This window comes from Lipophrys pholis, assembly GCF_963383615.2.
Source record: "Lipophrys pholis genome assembly, chromosome: 8".
Lineage (NCBI taxonomy): Eukaryota > Metazoa > Chordata > Actinopteri > Blenniiformes > Blenniidae > Lipophrys > Lipophrys pholis.
The window spans coordinates 29,361,770-29,387,785 of record NC_137630.1 but is presented as its reverse complement, the minus strand read 5'-3'; the positions used below and the strand labels follow the sequence as shown (position 1 = coordinate 29,387,785).

The window sequence follows — 26,016 nt, the reverse complement described above, 5'->3', positions numbered from 1 at the left end:
CAGATGATTAAAATGTTAAAAAAAAATAAAAATAATTGATTAAATTAAATAATGGCGCAGCTGGCGCGCCGCTTCCTTGCTCCTCGCGCACACTCTCCTCTGCTTCAGAGCCAAGATGGCTGCCCACAGTGCTGTTCTCTCAGCCTACAAAATCTTCGCTCCCTTTTGGGGTGGACGTCTTGGAACTACAGTTAAAGTAAGAAAACACGCGTTAATTTGATTATAACATGTGCAAATCTCGACGTGTCACTTCAATCCGAGCTTTATTATCGTATCCCGGCACAAGGTCATCCCGTTGGTGGGATGCTTTACAGTTAGCAAGCTAACAGTCTTCTGCGTTTCTCTGCTGGATCTAAAGTTCTAAAGCATTTTTTTCCCAATACACACTGTCGATTTTAGATTTCATCACTGCATACTGTGTATTTGTGTTTTTCAGGTGTTTGGAACGACTTTAACTAATCACAGGAATCATACTGGACATACCGTGAGTGAATCAAACTGTCAAACACAGAGACTTATCTTTACATTACATTACATTACATTGACCTCTGATGACTTTAATTAATGATTCAAGTTGTTTTTGGGCAACATTGTCTACTTTCCGGTTTAATTTATGTTTCAAGAAGCAACTTGCCTCTAACACACGCATCGTGTGTAAGAAACACTCAGTTATACGTGTGCAAAGCAGGTTTATTTAGATTTGCGACTTTCAGACAAAATGCTCCACACTCTACAGGATTATGCAATAAAGATATAAAAAAGAAATGCACAAAAAAGAGGATAAAGTAAAGATTTAAAAAAAGCAAAACGGCTTCATCACTGATGTCACATTGTTGGAGAAGCTTGTTATTACATATTACCATATTACATTAGGTAGCCTAATAGATTAATTGATTTAGATTCTTCCTCAAAACAAAATCTGATAATTCAAAGTGAAACGCCACAGGTTGTACTTATCTCTTTTTGTTCCTACACTTTCTTAATCAATTATTTTATACTTAATTCCATATGAATAGCATCAAAATGTGAATTTTGTTTAACCATTCTTGCATACCACTTTTTCAAGTTCAAAATAGTTGAGTAACTTCTTTTCTCTCATGGCAACATTACTTCTTATTGTTGTTTTATTGGTAGGGGTGACTGAGAATACTTTCTGGCTTCTTCTCTCAGACATACACTTTGAATTATAATGGCTAATATAATGGTGATGGTTTAAGACTTCTGTTTCTCCTTAAACGCTTCATCTCATGTGGTGTGGCTGTTAGTTTTAGTTTGGATGTGGTTGGGTAAGAATTGTATTTTTTTCATTAAAACATGCAGTATTGTGAAAAATCTTTCTGGTAGCAATGGTTTCAAGTTTTTTTTTTTTTTTAAATCTTGTGAACTGATGGAGCATCTCTCCTTCTTCAAGCCCTTCCTGATTGTATTAATCGATGGCTAAAGGGCACTTTCACCTGCCTTAAGCTTTACCACAGTGCTGTATGGGTGGTTTTTCTGGGGGTGCTTTATTGCCACTGTGTTTGCATTCATCTTGTTCTTCTGCATAGCTCTCAAACTAACTCGTTCTTCTGGTTTTCTTGCTGTCCATCTTCATCAGCAGGGAGGAAACATAGTAAGTAGAAGCATTTTGTCACATGTCACGTTCAGCACGTACAAGAAGGAATGTTTTCTACAACTTGTGTTGTGATGTAGAAAACGTATTTTAATTACTAGACCGGAGTAATCGCAGCCATGTAGAGTCACTGGTGGGCTGGATTGGATGTGATCTCAAGCTGGGAATTTAATTTTCCTCTGCAGATTTTTGCTATTTCACAATTGCCTAAAAGCTTTTTTTTGCTGATCCTCAACATTGTTGGCTGCTTTCATGCTGTTGGCTCAACATTTTGCCACCCATTAACATTGTTTATACACATTTCCCATGTCTCCTGGCAGGAATTTATTCCACTGTAACACGACAAATGACTTCAATGCAGCTGAAAATTGTGTAAAAGTTGTATTTTTCCACAATGAGCCTCAGTTTTGTTTTAATCTGATTATTTTTTCTCACAGCTTCAACCCGTTGTCCAATACTTTATACCTTTTAATCTGTAAATTATTGAGCTTCATCATCACGTTGCAAGTCATTTCTGAATTATCTGTATTAAAAAAAAAAAAACATTTTAAATGTTCTTCGACATATAATGCAGACTTGTAAAGGTTTTTTTTTTTATAATGTGTCTCAGCCTCCTCCTGCAAAGTACGGAGGCAGACACACTGTCACACTCATACCTGGAGATGGAATCGGCCCGGAGCTTTTCAGTCACGTCAGAGAGGTTTTCAGGTTGGTTGGCTTGAACGTGGAATCTGTTCAGGAGTATAAACTACAGACGGAAGAGCTCCATCCACTCTGTCGCTTGTCATTGTGCTGCAGGTTCAGCTGTGTGCCCGTGGACTTTGAGGTGGTGAACGTCAACTCTGCCCTGGAGACGGATGACGACATGAATAATGCCATCACTGCCATCCGCCGGAATGGAGTTGCCCTCAAAGGTACACAAATTGCCCTTGTATGTGTGCGTCCGTGCCAAAAAGTGAATATAAAAACAGAAGAAGTTGATTGTCATTTCCAATAAGACCTCAGACAAAAATAACTTGTGCAACTCTCCTGACAGGTAACATAGAAACCAAGCATACCTTGCCACCATCCGTCAAATCCAGAAACAATGTGCTGCGGTAAGTTTGAATCAGACGTTCAATTCCCTCAGTAAGGAGACGGGCTCACATTTCCTCCATAATTTGGCCCTTTGAGCCCGAGTGACCCATTGTTTTTCCTCCTCCTCTCCCCTCTCGATCCATATTGAACCAACAGCACGAGCCTGGACCTTTACGCCAACGTGATGCACTGCCAGTCGCTCCCCGGAGTTCAGACTCGTCACAAGAACATCGACATCATGATCATCAGGGAGAACACAGAGGGAGAGTACAGCAGTCTGGAGCACGAGGTCAGGCCCGACAGGAAAACAATCAATTCTGCTCCCCGCTGAACCTCAGCCTTGAAACGGGCTCAATTAAAGGCCTCTCCGCTGCTCCTGTTGGTTTCTTACCAAACACGCTTTGTTAGCATATTTCAACATTTTCATCCTCCCGAAATAAACGTCACATCTTACTTAATTTGTGTAGTTACAGCCTGAAGTTAATGTTTGCACAGAATAAGAATGTCGGTTATTTCTGCACACTTAAACTTTAACAAAGTTATCACACTATTATCAACATGAACTAGTTGAATTAAGTTTGAATGTCAATCGATATCAGACCTGCCGTATTGTGTGACTTCACTGGGAAGTCCTGAATCAAATGAAATTTACTCTTAATATTACCTTTATTACATCTAAAATGGTGATGTTTTTCACCTTTTTGGCCATTATTCCATTATTGTTTGGGGCTAGCAATTGTTACATCACAATGATTGGTGTTTCACAGTGAGAAGAAATAGACTGTTAATGAAAAATATATAGTTTTAATTTAGCTTTTTCGCTGAACTTGAAATATAGAAAAATGTACTCATGATTTCTAGACAAAAAATCGGGGAAAGACAGTAAATCAATAAAAATGATGTTATTAATCAGACTTTCATCAAGAGATAATTCTTATTGAGCAAAACTTAAGTCCCGGCCCTCAATAGTAGTGCTAATATTCCATGTGGCTCTTTGGGAACGTTAGTGCTTCATATAGAGAGGATTTCAGAAAAGTTGTTGTTTTCTGTCTTGATTCTAACTTCTCCATCGTTTTTGCAGAGTGTATCGGGAGTTGTGGAATGTCTGAAGATCATCACAAGGAACAATTCCCTCAGGATTGCAGAGTATGCTTTCCAACTGGCCAGGGAGAAAGGCCGGCGCAGGGTCACTGCCGTACACAAGGCCAATATCATGTAAGTGATTCTGTGAAGAATGTTTTCTCTCTTCAAGCGGCCCGACCTTCTCAGTCTTTCATAATAAAGTGAGTTTCTGTGTGCTGGAAGTTTTGACATTGACATTCGTGCTTCCACAGGAAGCTTGGCGATGGCTTGTTCCTGCAGTGCTGCAAAGAAGTGGCCTCTGGCTACCCAGACATCACCTTCGACAGCATGATCGTGGACAACACCACCATGCAGGTGAGGGTCGGACACATTTCTGACGCGTCCATGTCGGACCGGTTCCAGGCCCTGAATTTTGTCCCTGGCGCTCTTCGTTTCTGGTTGTAGCTCGTGTCCAAGCCTCAGCAGTTTGACGTGATGGTGATGCCAAATCTGTACGGGAACGTGGTGAGCAACGTGTGCGCGGGCCTGGTGGGGGGGCCTGGCCTCGTGCCCGGGGCCAATTACGGCCGCGACTACGCCGTGTTTGAGACGGTGAGTGTTTGGGTATTGGCTGCTGAGTCCGGACACTGGTGCCATTCAGGCTTGAAGGATGATGAATCATGTTTGCCTTCGGAATTATCATTACAATTAAATATCTTGTATTTTTTTGATCTCAGGCCACGAGGAACACGGGGAAAAGCATTGCAGGGAAGAACATTGCCAACCCCACCGCTGTGCTGCTCGCCAGCTGCATGATGCTCGATCACCTCAAGTGAGATGTTTTCACATAAAGTTCTGTCCTGACCTGAATATAAGACCACCCTGGTTTTAAAATGACCCACCAAATCTTGTTTTAATGAAGGTTTAGTTGGTTTTATTTGTGTCTGTGCTGAAACCTCATCAGTATTAGTCCCTCAGTTGAATGGTAAAATAAACTAAACGCCTATCGGCTATGAAATCAACATTGTTAAAGTGTCATCAGTGCATATTATAAGTTCCTGCCTCCTGTGAGAAGCCTCAAATCAAATTAGGTGCGACTCCTCCCACCCTGTCCCGTATTCAGAAGGGGAATGACTTTAGGAATTAAGAGTGCTTCATATGAGGAATTTTGAGCCGAAAGCCAGAAGGCAAAAACTGGAACTGTGCATGTAAGAGATGGGAGCGTCGGCATCAGGCTCCTTGATTCTTATCTTGTTGTACAGATCCATTTGTCGGCACGGTTGCACTCCCACAGGTCTTACTGCTTATCACACTGCTTAGTGCATTTTTAGACCAAACCAGCAGAGAACAGAAAAGGTCAGCACAGATTCAATATATGATCTACAGAATAAACTCATCAGAGACGGATCGATCTGGAACCTGGAAAGTTTCCTCAGTCAGATCAGTTGTCCTCTTTCTTTTTTCTTGTGGAGATTCTCTTGAGTCCAGAGCAGTCCCACCTTTTTATCAATATCTGCATTTTCTACCATCTGACCTTTGATGAAAGTTTTTGGACTGTTATGGAGCTTTTGTCTAAGATCAATGCACACGTCCTTGTTTTTTCTGTTTGTTGTGCTGAAGAGAAACATGTCTGGCTACAAATCTGGCAACGACAGGTTTGATTAAAAATCTGCACATTCTGCAATCATTAGTGTATAAAATGTAGAGGAGAGGCGAGAGGACACAGCTCTGGAGAGATCTAGTGGACGATGACATCTCCCTCAACATGCATCCTTGTGTAAAAAAAAAAAAAAAAAGAAGAATCCAGCCTAAAACATTAAAGTTAAAATTGTTCAGAGGTTTGTAAATTAAAATGTGGGTCTGGATTGTGTTAAAAGCAGACGAGAACTCCATAAATAGCAGCTTAGCGTGCAGGTTTAATAAAGTGCCAGTGGCTGTAAAGGGTCATGTGGGAAGAAGTTCTCTCTTAATCAATGTTTTTGAGGGTTTCATGACGAGGGACGTCAGGACCGCTGCTCTAAAAATCATCATAACCTTCGGGGTGGTTGGATTTCGCCACAAACAAATGAAAACATGAGGAGCGAGACAGCTGTTGTTGATTCTCTTGTATCAGTGATGTGTTGCAGACACTTGGATGGGTCCACACACACACACACACACACACACACACACACACACACACACACACACACACACACACACACACACACACACACACACACACACACACACACACACACACACAGGCCCCATATTGCAGCTTTGCAGAACCTCTCAGATGTTTCCTCGTTACAGTGTCTTGAGCCAATTTGTGTTTTAAAGCCTTTTGAGTAGCTTGTCAACAGCATCCAGCACTCAGCCTCACTTTTCCCAGGGAAGAAAAAAAAAAAAGCTTGTCTTATATTCTGACCAATATGACTCTTTTAAATTCACAGTTCCTCTGAGAGGTAAAGTTTTAAACGTGCTCTCCCTCCACCAGGCTTAATGGCTACGCAACTCTGATCCGGAACGCGGTGCTGACCACGATGAATGAAACCAGGGTGAGTCGTCCTCCTCCTCCTCTGATTGGCTCCTCTCCTCACCTGGCCACCCGGCCACCGCGCTGTCACACGGGATTAGAGGCCCGGCGTATCACAATCCAGTCACACAGAACGACTTTGTGTCCTTTTCAGTGTCGCGGGGCTCGTCCCTCGTCCGGCACCGTGTGTCGCCTGATTCACTGTGTGGCATCAGCATTCACAATGAGCCTTTCATTCTGTAAAAAAAACAAAACGCCTCACCTCCTCTGAGCAGCTGCTCGCACCATGAGTTGTGGATTTAAAGTTCCAGAGGCAAATTGAGCTCAGATTCCAGAGTTTTGAAGGGCTGTGTTCACACTCTTAAGTGCAATTTGTTGGTTTGGAGCAGAGCAGGAACAGAACATTCCCTTTTAGTGTGGTTTGTCTCACATCATGTCAGTAAAAGAGTGTTGTTTTTTTTTATGATGTGTGACTTTTAAAATTTAAGTGTGGAATGCAAACTGAAGCCATGTTTACGGACAGTTGGTATATAAAATTTATATAGATATTCCCCCCTCTTATGTTTTCAAAAGAAAGGTTCATTTACACAAACCCACATAAAAAAAAACACCTTGTTGAGAACTCCTATCAACAAACCGATTGGCCGCAATGTACCGAGAAGCATAAAGCCACGCCAGCCAATCAGAATCCTGGAAAACTAAATGCAGGTCACACACTGTGACTTAGCCTCCGTCTCCTCCCATCTACACGCAAACGCAAACAGAGTTTTTCCCAAATCTCCACTTCAGAGGTGATTGTTTTCAGTGGCTTGAAGCTTTGTTTACATGTAAACAAAAGACCTGAACACATTGAAATATCACCGTTTTCACTCTTAAGCAATCATTGGATTTGTGTGGGAATATTTTTATCACTTCACACTGCAGAGAATGACGACTTTGCTTGTTTTCATCCTCTAATTCAGCCCATTAGATCCAGTTTGGAGAAACGTCCCCTCAACACGCTGTTGTTTTTCTCTGCAGTTGCACACAGCTGATATCGGAGGACAGGGCACCACGTCCGAGGTGGTCCAGACCATCATGAGGCTCATCCAGAGTAACGGGCAGCTCACCGCCGAGCTCTGACTCCGCTGCAGGCAGCACACACTCCCCCCACACTCCCCCCACCCCCCCGCCCACTTCCGAGAGTCGTCAGCTGAAACGTGTCCGGGATGAATCACCCAGCGCGTCTGTTTTTTCGTAGAGTCGGCTCTTTGTGCATTCGGAGCGCTTCACTTTATCCATATCCGTGTGTAGAAAGTGTCACATGAGGCTTGTCTAGTGGAAATGCTTCCAGTATGCTTGTTAACAGTCGCATACAAAGCTTAAAATGAGCATTGGCAATCCACTCCGGTATTTATTTTTTGCAATACGACGATGTTACAGCCTCAATCAACCAAACTGTTGAATTATCAGGTGAACTTTTTTTTTATTTTAAATGAACTGGCAGGTTGCAGTTTACCTTCTATGATGTCCTTTTTGTTTAATGTTAACTGTTTTGGCTGTTATGTTCATCGCTGTATGATCATAGGATGGATATATCAACTAATTGCTGTCAGGAATGTTGCCGTGTTGGTTATATCACAGGGTTGAACTGGCTCTCCTGACATGTGACACTTGGACTAGTTTCTTCATGTTTGTGGGCGGGCATATATAATATATATCGTAGCTCTTAATAAAATGATAATCTACATTAATCTCTGTTTTTCATTGAATTCTATTGATTCCTGCAGTTAATTGCTGTGGATTTAAACCTGAAGTGACTTGATGTACAGATACTTTATAAAAAAAAATTGAAAAAAACTTCAGGTGAGGTGAGATTTTGTATTAAATAGAAAAACATATTAAAAACAGTATTGGCTACCAATAGAATCCACCAATGCTGCTGATGCAATACCTATACTTACATTATGCTTTTGTCAGCCCGGTGGTGAGAGGCTGTTGGTTTTTAGCGTCTCACAGACCAAAATCATTCAAAGTTACAAGTCAGTTTATTTTTTTGTAACATTTTTAAAGACAAAACTCTAAAACATTTTGACAATAATTATAATTGTTAACCATTTCTGGCACTTTACAGAACATGAATGAATTCCTCTGGATTAGTGGGCTGCAGGTAAATCAGGACTCTTGTATTAACTTAATAAATCGTAGTTATGCAATGCTTAAAAATATAAACGTAAACTCAAAACTAAGCTCAGATTGTTGTGCACACTTATCTAAGCTTGGAACCAATAATGTGCAAACAAACTCAAAAGTGCAGAATTCCTCAAAGAAAGTCAAATCTTACAAATCCAAAATGAGACAGATTCTTCTGTATGAAAATCATAATTCTTTTTAAATTCTATTTAAAGTAAAAAAAAAAATGCTCAGCACTTTATGAGTGTTAAAACTTACAAAACAATTAGGCTACATTAAATACAGCTTTACTGGATGTAAACTGAATTTATATATATTATTTAAACTAATGCATTAAGTATTTTCCAACTATAAGGTAAGTGAAAGGATTTGAGTTTAAAAAGGGCCACACTGTCTAAAAGTGCGACTCCTGGAGGGTGCTTCTCATCTGCAGCGGCTCACGCCGGTCATAAACTGCTTTATTTCAGTTGCGTGTTTGGTTCAGACTCTCGTGTTGATGTACTTCCAGCGTCAGTGTGAGCAGATCAAACCTAATAATCTGACAATGGCGAGCACAGATCCTTCACTAAAAAGGAACGTCTTACTGCCGAGATCTCCTATCTCGGTCCTCTACGGCTGCTTCAAAGAAAGAAACACTCTGTTCTCCCGTCTGGCTGGGGATAAAGATTACTTTGCTCCAAGTTAGACGAGGCTCTCTGATCCTTCCGTTTGTTTTATAATTTCATGCTCCATCAACGTCTTAACTGCAACCCAGCATGGGCATGTTGCTTTTCCCACATTTCACCACTAGGGGGCAACACCTCGTTGTAGAGTCATTTGTTTGTGTGCGTGTGCACGCAGGCTGCATGGCTGGAAAGCTGCAAGGAAAGAGTGGATGAAGGACTCTCCGGCAGATAATTTAGGAACATTTCAGTAATTGTCACTGTTTTCATGTGATTCTCAGGAATCTGACTCCTGGCCTCGAACAAATATAAAAGTTTTTTTTTTTTTTTAACTTAAGAGTTTCAGCTGGTAAAACCAAATCACAAGACCAGTTACTCTGTCTCACACACACACACAAGGGTCCTGTAAGATGCACTGCACTGACCTCCCGCTCACTTGTATTGTACAAATAACCATAGCGAGCCTCTCCGACTCTTGCAGTTGTAGCTGCACATCCCAGTCGAACAGCAGAAGAGCCAATTTGTCTGGAGTCCAGCTCGGTGGGAAAGTTACAAACCGTTCCCCCAAGTTTGCACATTGAAATACTGAGCGCAGAAATATCTGCTCTCACAGGGAATCAACAATCATACGCAATCACGGAGAGTGCAGGGAATTGCTGTGTGTGTGTGTGTGTGTGTGTGTGTGTGTGTGTGTGTGTGTGTGTGTGTGTGTGTGTGTGTGTGTGTGTGTGTGTGTGTGTGTGTGTGTGTGTGTGTGTGTGTGTGTGTGTGTGTGTGTGTGTGTGTGTGTGTGTTTTGGCTGTCTTCAGCTGTTTGACTCCATCTTCATTCATGTCAGTGGTTTTCACTCTGCAGGCACACGAAGGCCCAGCCCAGGAATCAGACTTTCTCCTTTTGCACGGTTTGTCAGGACGCGTCCCGTTCCACTTCACCTCAGCCGGCCTCACGTCACTCCTCATCAGTGCACGTCGAACTGCACGGTCGGTCTCCCTCCCGTCACCCTTCACCGCCCGAGCTGCTGCTGCGTCCCCCCCCGCCGGCCTCGGCTGGACTGGAGCCGTCAGGAAGACTTTCAACAATCTGATATGAATTTGTCTAATGAATAAGTAAACACACCACCTGACCAGGCTGGGAGAGACGCTATTATTGTGTTTAATTCCCCACACAGCTGGCCCGACGCTCATGTTCACTCACACAGATGAGTTTCATCCTCTTTAAGGCCCACCAACCCTCCAGCTCCCGGCTGATTCACCAGCCACTGAATTGTTTTTTCGTCTTTCCTCTTGCTGTTTAATATTCTTCATCCACCTCTCGGAGATAAATGTGGGGAAGTTGAGTCATGCCGTGAGATGTGACTGACCTTTAAATCGCGTGTTTAATACTGGCAAAAAAAAAAAATCTGACCTACTTTGTTTCAGATAATTTGTAGAGTTGGTTTCCTAATGTCTGTTTTTTTTCTAACACGCACACGCACACGCACACACACACACACACACACACACACACACACACACACACACACACACACACACACACACACACACACACACACACACACACACACACACACACACACACACACACACACACACACACACACGGTTTCCATCACTTCGGGCTCATTTCTCAGGGTCCTAACATTAACCATAATAACTACTGCTATTGCCACAAGACTGGAACTTGCCTCACTTAACCTTGAGAAGGGGATTTTCTATTGATTTAGCCTGTCGTCACATGGACTACTGTGATCTTTAAAAAAAACCTAAAGAACATTCAGAAAACATCCTCAGTGATGTTTACATGAGTGGCGTCGGTTCTCAGGTTGCATGGACAAAAGTTGCATGAAACCCTTTAACATATCTAAAAATAAACATAAAAAGAATAAATATCAACAAGTGCAATGTGTTGTTTTTCTTCACCTGCGCTTAGTCAAAAGGTTCACGGCATTCCCTGCTGAATTACTAACTGCAATTTTTTTACTAAAAATATCTATATTTTTGTGCAACGCTGTGCTCCAGTTCTTGCCCATGAATCGTGTGCCACATCCATCATGGCCTTCTCTTTCTCCGACTGTTCGCCGACTCACCGACCGGGTGCAGGTGATTCGAATCAATCGACGGTCGGATCAGCCGCTGCCGAGCACAGCTGCATCCAGTCAGGCCGCTCCGCTCTCATGTAATGGGGCCTTCTTTTCCCTCAGCAGCTATGGCTTTGCTGCATTAAGCTACGTCAGCAGTCAGCTATTCCCTATTACTTGGACCTAACTCTGTGTGTGTGTGTGTGTGTGTGTGTGTGTGTGTGTGTGTGTGTGTGTGTGTGTGTGTGTGTGTGTGTGTGTGTGTGTGTGTGTGTGTGTGTGTGTGTGTGTGTGTGTGTGTGTGTGTGTGTGTGTGTGTTCTGGACTCGCTGTGTGACCTCGTGGCTGTGTCTTCACTTCCAGCGTCTTCCTCAGCAGTGACGGCCTTAATCAGGGAAAAATTAGGGAGGGGGACTTGGCGACAGTTGGCGACGGTGTTTGCTTGGCAGAACGGGAGGTGGAGGATGGCGGCATGCTCAGCAAAGGAGAGAGGAGCTGGGCAAAGTGGGAGTAGGGGAAAAAAAAAAAAGCAGTGATAGCTCACAGGCTGTGAGTGGTTGAAGCACTTCATCACCACTTTATCTTTCCGAATGGAAGCAATCAGATAATTCATCCGGCCCATGCTTGCGCCGTTATCTGGAGCAGCAGCACTGATAATTCTGACGGAGCTGCTTTTAACACCACCGAGAAATGCCTGCTGAATCACGTCTAAATCAGCCCTGGGAGCTTTCAGCCTACGGACTTATCCATTGTCGTTGTAACGTATCATGTATGATTTCATCTATGTTTTGAATGTGATGTGATCCCCGTGTCTCATAAACTCAACTTGACCACCTACAGAGACTTTACGATGCTTATCCTCGCAGCCCAGCGAACAGTCATCTATCTTTGATCGCCAACGGAAAACAGTTTCCATCACGGTGTTTTGGTTTCTTCTCTGTTGAGGACCGACCTCAGTTGAACCCTCCGAGCGGTCACCTCTGCCGGAGTTTTACCATCGTGCAATACAAACACCTTCAGGGTCGACACGGCGGTGGAACCCGGGGGTCACGAGGCCCCCGCCGGCCCCGCCGAGTTCCCCGGCCACCTTCGTGTTGCTTTAAGGTGGAAAAGCAGCTCCACATTCTGAGCTCAGAGTTAAAATAGAACCACTGGTTTGATCACAGCTGCACGCGCTGATGCAATCCCTGTTTTTTTTTTTTTTGGTGTGCTTTTCTTTTTTTTTTTTTTTTACTAGAAAACTGGTCATTGCTCTGTGTTTTACCCGCGGGCAGCTCCATGCATACTGGTATGTATTTGATGATGTGCATGCTTGTTATTGACGTGTGCACATCTGCATACGTTTATACTCAAGGCAGAGCAAGTGCTTCCACCTGTGCTGGAGGAGACGGACCATCCCTGCTACTTTGAGCTGTCACAGGCCCTGTGTGGGAGAGTGCTGCATGTGGGGGGGCGGGGGGGGGGGGGGGGGGGGGGGGGGGGGCATTAATGCATTGTCTCCAAATAGGATTCTGTCTGTCTTGCTCACTTTACCCAAACTATCTCACACAATTTGTTTCCCCCGCCTCATCCCTCCGGCAATGAAAGCTTTTTGGCAATCATGTGAAAGAGAGAGAGAGAGAGAAGCCTGTGAGCTATTTCTGTTGGGTTTTATGTTTATGATAAATTAGCGGGCTTGTGCCGCTCGCTGAGTTTTCTGAGAACATCGATATGTTGTCTCTCATCGGGGAGAAAAGCGTTTGCTTCGCTGCAGCAGGCTGGGCAGATGCACAGTGATGTGGAAAAAGGAGGGAGGAGAGGTAAAAAGCCTTGATCGATTGGCTATCGATGTGCTATTCCTTCCATTCTTACAAGTATTTTCCCTGTTTCGTCTTCCTACTTTCCCTCACTCGTCCCTTTTTTTTTTCTCTTTCTGCTGCTCTATTTCTAAATGCTATCAAATGTTTCACCATCTGTACCCTCACTGTGAGTACTGGGGGGTTTGGGGGTGTGGGGGTGTGTCGGGGGGGTTCCAGAGTTCCATTATATCAAGGCGAGCATGCTGGACTTATGACAACCTGCATTACACTGGCCTGATGTCATTACAAACCTGCCCCCCTGAAACTGGAGCGTCTTGGCAAGCTGACAATTTGGCAGCCCCCCAATTTCCAGCTCTGTCCCACCCACCCCCATCCCCTTCCCCAGTTTAAAAAAGCGTGTTCTCCCGGTTGCCAAAACAAAGAATATTTCCCAGTGACGCTCAAGTGGTTTGATTGTAATAAATCTCCAGTGAGACCCCCGACTCGGCTCGTAGGCCGTTACAATCTGGCCTGGACCGTCTCCCACCTGTCGCCAGATATACACAGAGTAAACACGTCAGAACGAAAATAAATGGAACCCCGTTGAGAAACTTTGCAAAGCGACAAATACTGCATCACATTTCATGTTGGCATGACATGACAGGCAAGCACTTTCTACTATTGTCCGGAACATTTTCTCAACGGCAGCTCTTCACGGAGATGCAGGCTCTTACGTTATTTTTTTTCCCCTGATTTCATTCTCTTTCGACCGCCTCCTATTGGATGGGTGGCAGTGGGGGTGGGGTGGGGTGCCAGTGGGGGTAGGGGTGGGGTGGTCAAGCATCTCTAAAGAGTTTTTGATGAAAACAGACTTCTACAAATCCACCAGAAAACTCAACTTTGATTGTATTTCTGCGTTCACTGTGGCAGCTTGGCACCGTTTCAGTCTGTGTCGCTTCAGGAATCACTTTCGAAAGTGACTCGTTGACTCGACGCCGTTGTTCCGAATAAACTGAAAATTGGTCCCTACCCACAAATTACAACCAAGGAGTGCCGTTTGAGTAGTAATGAGAGAAGTGAGCGTGGTGAATTTTCCTCTCTTGCTGCAGACGTTGAGGCACAAGCCAATTTTAACACACGTGGCCTCGGGGGAAGCTAATCAGAGACGTACATACCTGATGTGACCCGCTGCAAAGCCACCTGAGACGAGGAAGATATGAAAACACAGTCTGGCGATGGTTTTTATCTCTCCGTCTTTGAGTAGCTGGTTTATGGGTAAAGTCAAGCAGAGATAATGCTCAAGAGGCAACAGTTGTGTGACTTTGTTTGTGCAGATACAGATCCAGCGGAGATTAGCATGGCCCCCCCGTGCAAGGATGACACGCAAATAACTGTTATTTCTAACTGGAATCCAGCTTTTGGGGGTTAGTTTGTTTTACAATCGGCAGTAAAATTATGATGGAAAAGCACAGACAGACTGTAATTTTAGTGGTTTGTAAGTTTACTAGCTGTTAAATTGTGGATTTTATATGCTTGGGTCTGGTCTGACAATAAGTTTGATCACACGATGTCTTTCTCCGCTGAATCAGAGGGAACAGCTGCTACAACTCGTGTGCAAATAAAATATCATTATACTCTACATCATCTATGCAAATTAATCTATATTATTCTCGTAGCATTTGTGTGCAATAGAAATAGAGTTTGTTGTCAATGGCCGAGATAGTAAATGTGGAAGGTGGTTCATTGTTAGGGAATCCGCAAACTGCTTTGTTGCCGCGTTTGTACAAATTGAATTATCTTTCCATTTTCTGCCAGGTTTTTAGTCAGTGCAGCTCATAGCCGTGACGTGAGATAGCTTTTGTGAAAATTTCCGACATTGTCGAAAAATTATTTCAGGCTGTCTGCGGTCAGTCAACCGTGACAACGGCCATGTGCGACCCCCTCCCACTGTGTGACATAAGACCAGAGGTTTCAGGCAGAGATCAAAGATACTATTGTTCGCCGTTTGTCTGGGAAAGCCAAAATCACAGAGTGTACAGCCGGCAGGCACACAGGTTTGATTACTATGTGATATGTCTCTCATATTATGAACAGATGGGTTTTGAAAATGTGATTCTCACTGTTGCTTTCCCACTCAGGGCGATGTTCAGGCATTAGAGTCGTTTGTGACCTGATGTTTCTTTCAGCGGTCCTTCGAGTGCACACACCTGGCCCGACCCCACTCCTTTCACTTCAAAAGCTCCACCGTCTCGGCTTCCTGTCGTCCTGCTGCCTAATCTTGGAAAAACAAAGTGCAGGGCCCAACTGCTAGGCAATGTGTGTGACAAATGGCTTCATTTTTCAGATTTTACTATGACCTCATGCTGTAGTTTCACCAAATTCTTGCTATAAGATGCACTTTCCTGGAAGCTCCAGAGGTAATGGCTGCGTTTTTCACACACTCAAATCATCTGCAGGGAGCTCGGTGTTTTATTTCAGCGAATATAAGCCAGCAAACGTTTCTTCTACACTTTCCTGTGAGTCAAACCCAAAATATCAATCACCACAACGATTACACAAAATCACGGAAATTATCCCCAAACGAGCAACTTGTTTTTAAGGTTTTTGGCAAAGTGAGCGATGGCGATGAAGACGGGGTGGGGTGGGGGTGTTTCCACGAGGCAGGTGGAACTAAAGCTTAAACTGCAGGTCGTTTCATTCCCTGTCAGCTCCGCTTAACTCCGGTTCAATTTACATGGAAATATAATACAGAAACCAGGCCCGACTCCTCCTCTGTTCCACTGAACAACTCACAACAGACCCACTCCACTCCAAGTATATCTCCCCCTTCGTCTCTTTGCACCTTCATTCACACACACACACACACACACACACACACACACACACACACACACACACACACACACACACACACACACACACACACACACACACACACACACACACTCAGAAATCAATCAACGACTCAGGTTTTTTTTTGTTTTTTTTTAAAGCTCTGCTTCAAGATGTCTTCAATCTTCACAAAATGTTTGGACATAAACAAAAAAAGAATTGCACGGTTTGTATTTATAGCAATGAAATAACTCAGGCATGTTGGGTAACATGTGACCCCATGAGTCGAGCCGGATTGTTTATATATGTATACATATTATATACTATATATGTCTCTACGCTGTACGACCTATTATCCTCAGGACATCCGCTGAAAAGCTACAAAGAACAAATGCGATCCAGACATGGTTTACTATCGACTCAGCCCATGAAAGAGCATCTACATGTGTTTCTTTGATGTTTTTCTTTTTTTTTTTTTACTCGCTGATGAAAAGTGTTAAGTGGTGCGCCGGATAGAAACGACACTCATGTCTTCAAAGGATCGTCCCAGCATGGAGGCAGTGTAGGAGAGAGCAGTTCATCCACTGTCAGTCCCTTGTCATCCATCCCATTTGGCTCGGTTGATGCGGCATCATTACTGCCCCCTTCACACACTCGTCATCATTAACGCCGAAGCCCGGAGTTGAGCAGCAGCAGATGGAAGGAGAGCAACACGCCGAGCCGCTGCGTCGGGCCGCCGCTCCCCAAACTTATAAACAGAGTCTGTTGCGCCTCTTGACATTTCGCAAAACAATTTCCAATCTCCAAAGTGGACGTGACACCTCTGTGCCAGGAGAGATGGGGCAGAGACTGTTGCTGGGTTTCCACAGTCCGTCCTGCCCTCTCTCCCTGGGAACTGCGGGGTCGCGCTCCCCGAGAGGCTGTGGGAACAGTACCACGAACACAGTCGCACTACAGCACGCTGGCACCACCGGTTCACCATTAATGTGAAGATGAAGCATCTTTAGCACAAACAGAATTAGCAGACAGGAGCGTCTCGACGGAGTCTAAATCCAAAAGATTAACACCTTTTGGACAGGCTGACACCCAGAGCCAGATCAAGTGTTAAGCATAATTTTACTCATTAAGGAGCTTTATTAAACAAACAGAAATCAGCACAGACAACCGCCCACCCACATACACACACTGAAGCTCCCCCCCCACTTGAGGATGGCCTCCCTGTAAAGGGCACCAACCCGACACCTCCCAACACTCTGGTGACTGACAACACTTAATGTTTTATTGACTGTAACGGGAGATGAGCCCAATCCCCCTCTCTTTACATATGAACGTCTTGTGTTCATGTGCGCCCGGCGTCTACCTGCCCCTCTTTAATTCACCTTCATCTCTTTTTCTATAATTCATGGCCCCCGGTTATTATGTCAGACATTTTCCACTACGTGACCTTAAAGTTAAAAACAAACAGCGTGCTCATTCCCGATGCAGCACTCAGAGCCCGGGTGTCCTCCATCCTTGAACACCCCCCACCCCCCCCCCCCCCCCCCCACACACACACACACACACACCCCACCCCACCCCCCACCCTTCTTTTTAAGTAATGAGAATCAGCATGATTCAATCGGCTGCTGAGCAGCTTTAAAATCAGGAAGCGCTCAAGTCAGTGACTCACAGCGGTTCTTATTATATTATTCAAAGCATACCTCCAAGCAGTGCCAGCTAATACTGGGCTTCTTCCTAACATCCCAGAATTGGACTGATTGTAGTGGTTGATTAGTGATCAGTATAAGTAAGAGAAGCACGGATCAAAAGAACCATTGATTTTTTTTCTTGCTATATCACATCTTAAATTTCCACTAAGCACGTCAGATTTGTTGTATTCTCCTCTCAGGCCACAGCTGCATTCAGCTGAGATGGATTTACACTGGCTGTCATGCGGCGGGTGGGTTCGTGCCATTATGAATTACAATGGTGAAATAACCAGCAGCCTTTTAACACACTCTGCCTCTCGGCATTGGCCAGACATCACTGACCGTGTCCAAGAGTTACTAAATTGAATTACATTCAGCTGCATTGCATGGCACTCAATAAATAATAGACATAATGGTCCCACTTAAATGACCGCGTGGAGACGCCTGGTATTTCAATGAGGAAACACACTTAGGAACACAGGCGGATGAAAAAAAAAACAAAAAAAACACAGACACGCAGATACGATCCATCAGACGAGGAACTACATTGACATGTAAACACACCACAAGAGGCTCTCTCTTTTCTCTCAGTCCTCACACAGAGAACTATTCACCCCTTTCCCCCCTCTCTCCCTCTCCCTTCGGCCCTCGCTTTTCCTGTATCAACCCCTGACACTGCACTCATTCAAGCCCCTTCTACTTTTTTTTCCACCAACTGCAGATAAATAAACACCATCGGCATAATCATCATTAACACCGTGACGTCAGTCGTATCGTGCATGCGTACGGGTCTGTGCATGACAAGTAGGCATGTGGGGGGAAAAAAAACAACACACATTTTATACACACATGGATGCACATACTAACCTGCACGCACAGACGCACAGACGCACACACACACACACACACACACACACACACACACACACACACACACACACACACACACACACACACACACACACAAACAAACGTAGAGTTTGTGTAGAAGTTGTTTCTTGAAATCAAATAAGCAAATGCTCATTTTGATTGAAAGCACAACACCAACCTTCAGTGACTGTTCGTATGTGAGCGTTCACATCTGGGCTACAATCCTTCTTCCACCTTCGGTTCTCATTAAGCAAAGGACTTAAAGTGGATTTCCAGCCAGGAAGTACTTTGATTTGACACTGTTGTTTCCATTCACCTTCCATGGAGGGTTCACTTTTCTCCTCAGGCTTACTCTTTACAAAGCGAACACCTTCAATATAGGTTTTTTTGTTTTGTTTTTTTAATCGATTCGTATGTCTATCACAGTCAGTGACTATTATTTTCTTTTCCTTCATCCATTCAGGCAGACCTGCAGCCAACTGTTGCACCGGATCATTAAATGTCTGTGCTGCATGTCCAGGATATCCCCTCATAAGTGGCCTCCAAACAAAAGTCAGTTAATGTGCCGCCATTGACTTCCCACTCCTCCCTCTCTGTGTGTATTGTGTATTCACCCTCCCTTTCGCCTCCAAGTATCGATCTAGCAGAGTCGACTGCACGTGGCAGCACAATTATAGTTCGCCCGGAGCCCAAGAAACCCACTATTACTCTGGCCTGAACACCACCTGGCCCAGGTTCGCTGTTTATTCATTGTAATGTGATCGAGGACAAATTCATTAAGAAATATTCCACCGAGGGTCAAAATCAACTAAAAGGTCTTAAACCATTATTTTGACACAGGCGTCCCTCAGGGCTCCTGCACTGAGATTAATCTTATGATTCCAGTCAGATTCAGTGGGCCTCAATAATTGAACAGGAAAATGTACGCACAGTTATTATGCAGGGCCGATCAATCAATTTGAATTTATCGAAACCAAACGTGATGAAGCTGTCTTTACTTATGCAAATGTCTGTTGATCAACCAATGCATCCCTGATGATAAAATCAGGTGGCAAATCAACAAAACACCACTTTACATTTCAGTTGAACTTTGGCCACCAGCCACTGGGAGGTCACCAGTCCATCACAAACAACCACACACACTTACATTTACACATCGGGACTGTGGGATGAAACCGGAGTCCATTCCAATTACGGTAAACATAAATGTCTCGGCCAAATTCCATCCCTAATCTATTCTGTATTCTTCACAAAAATGTCAGAAATCAAGGGAAAATAGATCTGCATAAATTTTGTTGAACTGATTAAATACTCATGACAATAAGAAATGCAGGTAATTCAGTCTGGAACGAATTAATGAACCAACAGAGAGTCGGGAAAGTTATTATCATCTGCTGAGTGTCTCGAGTATGTATATGTAAGGTAATGAATTAATCAGTTGTAATGAAACAATAACAAGATGCCCTGCATGTATTTCAGCTATAAGTTAGTAAATGTTATTTGCACAGCAGATAAAGATCTCAAAGACGTATTAAAACACAATGCAATGTTGATTGAAAGCCTTTCTGTATTAAATTATCAGATGTTTTTTAAAAGGAGTCTATGCTGCGCAGACAGTCAACGCTATTTAATAACACAGTGAAAGTTGTCACAATCTGTTTAAATGATCAACCCCATTTTCTGCTGTGGTTGGTGTTATAACATAGTAATTACAGTATAAAAACACATCTGCTGGTCCGGAGAAGAAACCCAGATCAATTCAGGTGTGTCAAGGATAAAACACAGGTGTAACAGATGAGACACTTGCAGACTATAGAGATCACTCATTCTTTTTATTTTTTTAATCCACTTTAACAATAACATAATGCAGAAGTCTGTCAATTAACTTAAGACTGGCTCTTGGTTTGAGCCACAGCATGTGAGCGCTCAGTGAGCGGCTCCACCTCTTTAGAGGATGTTAAATAATCCAGCTATAGGAGCATTTTAGAGCCGCGGGCCGCGGCCTCCGTGAGCTCGTGTGTTCATGTATCAACTACTGCATCATGTTCTGCACACACTGAGTCCAGATCCGGGTGTTAGTTGACACTGAAAGTGGCGTGCGCGCATGCACACGCACACGCACAAACACACACGCACCCCTTGATATAGTGCCAGTTTATCTTCTAATGCTATTCCCCACATCTGCATCGCCATCTGTGCACTCACTTTTCACACTCCTCTAAACAAACTTGATCGGTAAAGAAACCTGCTGCTGCTCACTCATGTTCACGCTCTGTGTGTACACACACACACACACACACACACACCACGCCGCCTCCCACAGCCATCACGTTGTGCTTACAGTGGTTTTTCTTTCTTTCTCTCTTTTCTTTCCTCTGGACGATCACGTTCAAGGCTCCACGAGCACAATGCTCCTGAAGCGTGCTCTTTGTTTGGCCGTGACGTCACCGGCGTTCCCATTTCTTTATCTTTCTTCACTAAACACTGACAGATTGTGTCCCCTTTTCTCCTAATTTACCCCGCTCCCCTTCCACTTAATCCCTCTAATTCTTTCTCCTCGTGGTGTGTCTGCTTTTCTTTCTCCACCAAGCAGATATCTACCATCCCTCCGTCTCTCATCCATCTTTTATGCTTGGATTTCAGTCCGTCCGGTTTTTCCTGTACCTACACATTCTGTTTGCAGCGAAACATGTTGGATCAGGGAGAACGGAGAGAGAGGAAGCTCAGAAAGTTTGTTTTTGTAGCTGCTTCCCCTGATTGACAGCTCATCCTTAAAGGGGACATATCATGCTAAATCCACTTTTTTAGCCCTTAAATGCATGTTGTTGTATATTTAGAGTGTTTAGAAGTCCAGAAAAGTTCAAAGTAGTCTCTTCAGGTGCTCCGTTGATATCTTTATATTCTGTTTTGGTCATATTTTGCGATCCGTTTCAATTTTTCTATTCTCTATTACGTTTTTTGAACAATGACGTCACAGTATTCCCGGCGGAACTGCCAAATTAGGACATCGACACTTCGAGCAATCCGCCATTTTTGTTTCTCGCTGCGATTTTGTAGTCCAACCGAAGTTACGAGAGGATAAGTCGAAATGTTCGGTTGTTGGATGTAGTAACCCACAAGCTTCGTTACACCGTCTCCCAGCATCAGAACCTTTTCGAAGTGCCTGGTTGAGTTTTATTTTTCACAGAAATGTACCCACATCTGTGGGTAAGGTCATTTTTGTGTGCGCGAAGCACTTTAAGGACGACTGCTTCAGCAACCTCCGCCAGTATAAAGAAGGATTTGCCGAAAGACTTCGTCTGATTGAGCGGTCAGTTCCTTCTATCTATGGAGACAACGAACAGAGCACTTCGGTAAGCTGTATATAACGCTAAAAAGTGTGATGATAAGACGTCCCTGTCATTGTTTTGTTAGCATTAGCAGTTGCACCGTCTTCATATGTTAGCACTGTGTGCTCGTTTTAGATTATAATGTAACTTCTGTGTTAAATAGTCGTTGTAATACAGGCAGTATTGTAGTAGTGGGCATGGATGGAGAAGTTAGTGTAAATATAGTAACACACCATTGCGTTACATCCATAGGAAGACGTTGTTCTGCAGGTGCATCATCGTCATTTTCATCTCGCTCCGCCGGGTCAGACTCTGGCTCCAACATGTATGGCTGGATGGGCAAATCTTCCGTTGTTGACATTTTGTAAATAATGTGTGAATATAAAGTTTCTGCGCCGCTAGATAATTGTATCTGTTCTATCAAACTACAAAGATGGCCGAACAGGGTGGCGTTGAACCGAGTGTCACCTCTGCAACCTGGAGAGGAGGCGGGGTATGAAGTGTCTCATTTGCATTTGAAGAGACCGCCCCAAAACGAGTTGCTCTCAGAAGCACATCAGAAAAGGGGTAGAAAAGGGGCCTGTGGAGCTCTAATAATGAGGAATTCAGACCCAAGCATTGCAGTTCCGCTTTATATAGACCACAACTGTATGATTTATATGTAAAAAGGAAGGATTTAAAAGCATGATATGTCTCCTTTAAATGAAACGTCTTGAAAGCATCTCTGCGGCCGACTTAAAACCACGAAAGCATTGTTCCCTGGCTTGTTTAAGCGTCCCGACCTTTCCTGATATTCACAATACCTTTTTTCCTTCCCTTTCTGTGCCTCCGCTTCTTTTCTGTTGCCTCGTCTTTTCTGTCCTTCCCTTATCGGAGCCTTTTGTGTGTGTTTGCTGTGCACACGAACAATCCATCATTGCCACCTAAGCAGTAAGAGGACTCTGACTGACTGAGCAGAGAAAAAACAGACCAATAAAGCGAGCACCCACATGGAGGACAAAACACAGATGAGAAAAAACAGGTAGGAATTCTTGACAGACTGAAAATATACACACACACACCCTAACATAAGAGGCCAATCCTTCGGACCCCTGCACACATGTATGCACACTGTGCAGGCTTGATACTGAACACGTACTGTGCTGGGAATGTCCCTGTCCATGTTTACTGCACCGATCAGGCGTTTCATCTCGTTTTCCTCAACATTTCCTTCCACACATTCACTTAACTGATCAATGTTAATGTCTTCAATACAATGACTCTACATTGACTCCACACTGAGAGCTTATACAACCTGCATCAATGCCTTTTAATATTTTATTGCACTTCTGTGAAGACAGTGTTTGCATGGAAGTCATGCAACTGGAAATCCCCCCCCCCCCCCCCCCCCCCCCCCTTTAACTTTAAAACTGACTGGTTGATAGCAGCGTTTAAGAGGATCTGTCACCTGCAAAATACTGCCGAAATAGATATAAAAAAAAAGATTAACACAACAACCTGCATTTCATTATTACTGAGCTCAAATTCAAGAAGAGTGACTTTGACAGCTGGCGCGTCCACCACAGATATATAACGCATTAGGAATAGACAAGATTCATGTGGTCATTGTTCGTAAATCTTCTCAAATCTCTTGGATCAGACAGATCACGAAACCCTCCAGTGGCTCACATGTACACATGTAGCCTGCATACTTGTATTCCTGTATTCTGTCACTGTTAATCTTTCTGCACTTTGATAAGAAGAAAAGGCAACGTCGTTCAGACTGTAGATGTACAGATTCAGAAGAAAGACAGAATAAATCGAAATGTAAAGTTTTTATTTGAACTTGAGCAGCAGATAAAAAATTTGCACGTTCCTCAATTATTAATATCCAAGTTATATAGTCCTTTAGAAAGTATTGCATTACATAAATATTTTTGGCAGTAAGGGATTACTGACAGTTTTAGAGTTTAAAACAACCGATGGACTCAAATAGAACAAAATAACAGCGCCACCATTTGCCCTCCAACAGTCTGAAATAACTTCAGCTGAACTCGGCTTTGATTACATGACAACTTTTTTTAAGGGAAAATGCAACTCTTTCTTTGCTTTTTGGGTGTTTGTTTTTAGTTTACAGGAGAATGGTGGTCAAAGTCACTGAAACTCTTTGAGAACGGCTCCCATGGTTTAAAAGCTCTTCGATTCGCCGCAGTGCAAACTTCTCCTGCACATGCTCAGTAGATGGGCAATAAGAACAATGTTTCCTCCAGAGTGTCAGGACTCCCAGTCCATATTCTCCTGGGACGTGGTGGTTTTATAGTTGACAGTCGCCGTAATAATAATCCAACTTGGTCGTCTGTCCCAAAAACGATGCTCATGCAATAAATACTTGTATTCGTTTCAGACATCTTAAATATGACAGGTAAGCAAAACTAAACAACAGTAAGTGATAATGTATGAAAGTAGCCGCTGATCCTTAGTAACTAACCCTACTTTCAATACTAAAGTGAAAAGGAATCAACACATTATGTAGGATAAAATAATCAGTGGTGCTAAAACTATACACATTCAGCAGACTAACCGCACTCGTCACTCATCGGTCATTTATTCCTGTTTCATCCACTAACTGGAGTTCATCCCTGTTAATCCATCACACAATCCCCACCACACACACACTCACTCCTCAGCCAATTCACATTCACAAATCCGCCTGACAAACGGGACTATGGAAGGAACCCGGACCACCCTTAAAAAAGAAAAAGAAAAACACACACACACATGCACATACACAGGGAAAACATGCAAACTTAAACAAAAAAGCCCTCGTGTCCGTAAATTCAAGCCTTTCTTTCTTTTAATTTACTGGACGATGTCAACATTCAAATGTTTGGATCTGAAAGGAGACAAAATACAAAAAGCCCAATTCACTGGACCTAAATTTAAATCTACTTCTACATAACAGGAGCGTTACTGGTCACGGTTTCCCGGAAGCTTCTCCTCAGCTGTGAACTTGGCGAGGTCGCGCCGTCTGTATCTGTGGAGGCTCAGATCCATCTTCACAGACTTCCATTAATATCAGGCCTGGCAGCGAGAATTGCTGGTCTGCCATTCAGCTTATTCATCTTTGTCCCGGAGAGCTATTAGAATGACAAAGCACGCAGAGATAATAGCCGTACTCCTCCATGAAAAGTGGCTGAGGGTATCGCACTGTGACCGTATGCAGCGTGTCCCATATGACGGGACAAATTAGTTCACCACTTATCAACAAACGCATACATTTATGGAAATATCATTTCATGGACGGCGCTTTGGATTTAGCGCAATGAGAAATAGATGTGCTGGCAGGCGGACGTGTGTTAACCATAAAGCAGACCACATTGTGTCCTTCAGGATGTTCTTAAGCACACCAGTTTTACCCACTGTAAACACACTTTGATGCGTTACATCTCTTCCCAGGAAAACATCCCTGGAACTGCCAGCCTTCTCCAATACGGCCATTCATCACGGCGCAGGCACTACACATGAGGGAAGTCACATTTGTCAGTTATTAAGTCCAGTCTTGCATGTAATTAAAGCTTCTTGTCCACGACAGTAAAGTTTCTGTCTAAAAGATTTCTGCTTCCACACTAATACTTTTGTTTTTTTTAAAACATCCAAATTTCAACAATAATCACAAGCTGTGTTCACTGGAACATTTTCCACTAAATAAATAAATAGTCTGCAGTTTCTATAAAGGGGGAGCGCTACAGGAAAAAAAACCAAAAAAAGGTTTCCATTGATTTTTTTCAAAGGTAATTCTCGCTCTGAGTGCCTCACATGAAATTTCTGTCACTGCTGGAGGCAGAATAATTCAAATATTTTGGGTGCTGGAACTACTTGGTAAGTCATAAAAACTCTACACACAATACCATATCAGTGTTGTGGAAACACGATTACTAATACATTCTAAAACGCCTCTTTTTTTACATTTTCATTTCATTGCACTTCATTAACAACATGTACAAAACACAATTAGGATGCAGTGCAGTGCAGATTAGTAAAGATCACAGTACATCAAAAAGTATTAGCCTCTACGTAGTAACGGAAAATAAATAGTAACTTGTTACTTGGAGAAACAACTCATCTGGATTTTGTGTTCCTCTCAAGGAAGATGCTCTATAATCTGGATGTTAACTGAAGTTACAGAGTTGAAGGATTTGAGATTAACGAAGCACTTCTCCTTCAGTAAACAGGAGGTTGGATAAAAGTAACTGTCCAGACAGAAGATTTGCTCATGCTAACGATGAGAATCAAGCTGAAACTTTACAATAATTAACTTCACAATAAAAACAATAATTGTATTTGTTATTACCTTTTGCCA

The 26,016-nt window shown here is 43.3% G+C and overlaps 1 protein-coding gene across 2 annotated transcripts; it reads left to right on the top strand.

Moving 5' to 3' along the window:
- The first annotated feature begins 101 nt into the window (after positions 1-101).
- idh3g (isocitrate dehydrogenase (NAD(+)) 3 non-catalytic subunit gamma) lies at positions 102-8,089 on the top strand. Of its 2 annotated transcripts, none has more exons than XM_080468772.1 (12): positions 102-196; positions 437-484; positions 2,223-2,320; positions 2,411-2,526; positions 2,649-2,709; positions 2,846-2,978; positions 3,771-3,904; positions 4,024-4,126; positions 4,217-4,363; positions 4,489-4,583; positions 6,231-6,291; positions 7,290-8,089. In XM_080468772.1, exons 1-12 carry the CDS (start codon positions 116-118, stop codon positions 7,389-7,391), a joined length of 1,179 nt encoding a protein of 392 aa, XP_080324898.1. In that variant the 5' UTR covers positions 102-115; the 3' UTR covers positions 7,392-8,089. The 2 variants fall into 2 exon arrangements, with proteins under 2 accessions (XP_080324898.1, XP_080324899.1); XM_080468773.1 differs by having other exon boundaries at positions 1,601-2,320.
- The last annotated feature ends 17,927 nt before the right edge of the window (positions 8,090-26,016 follow it).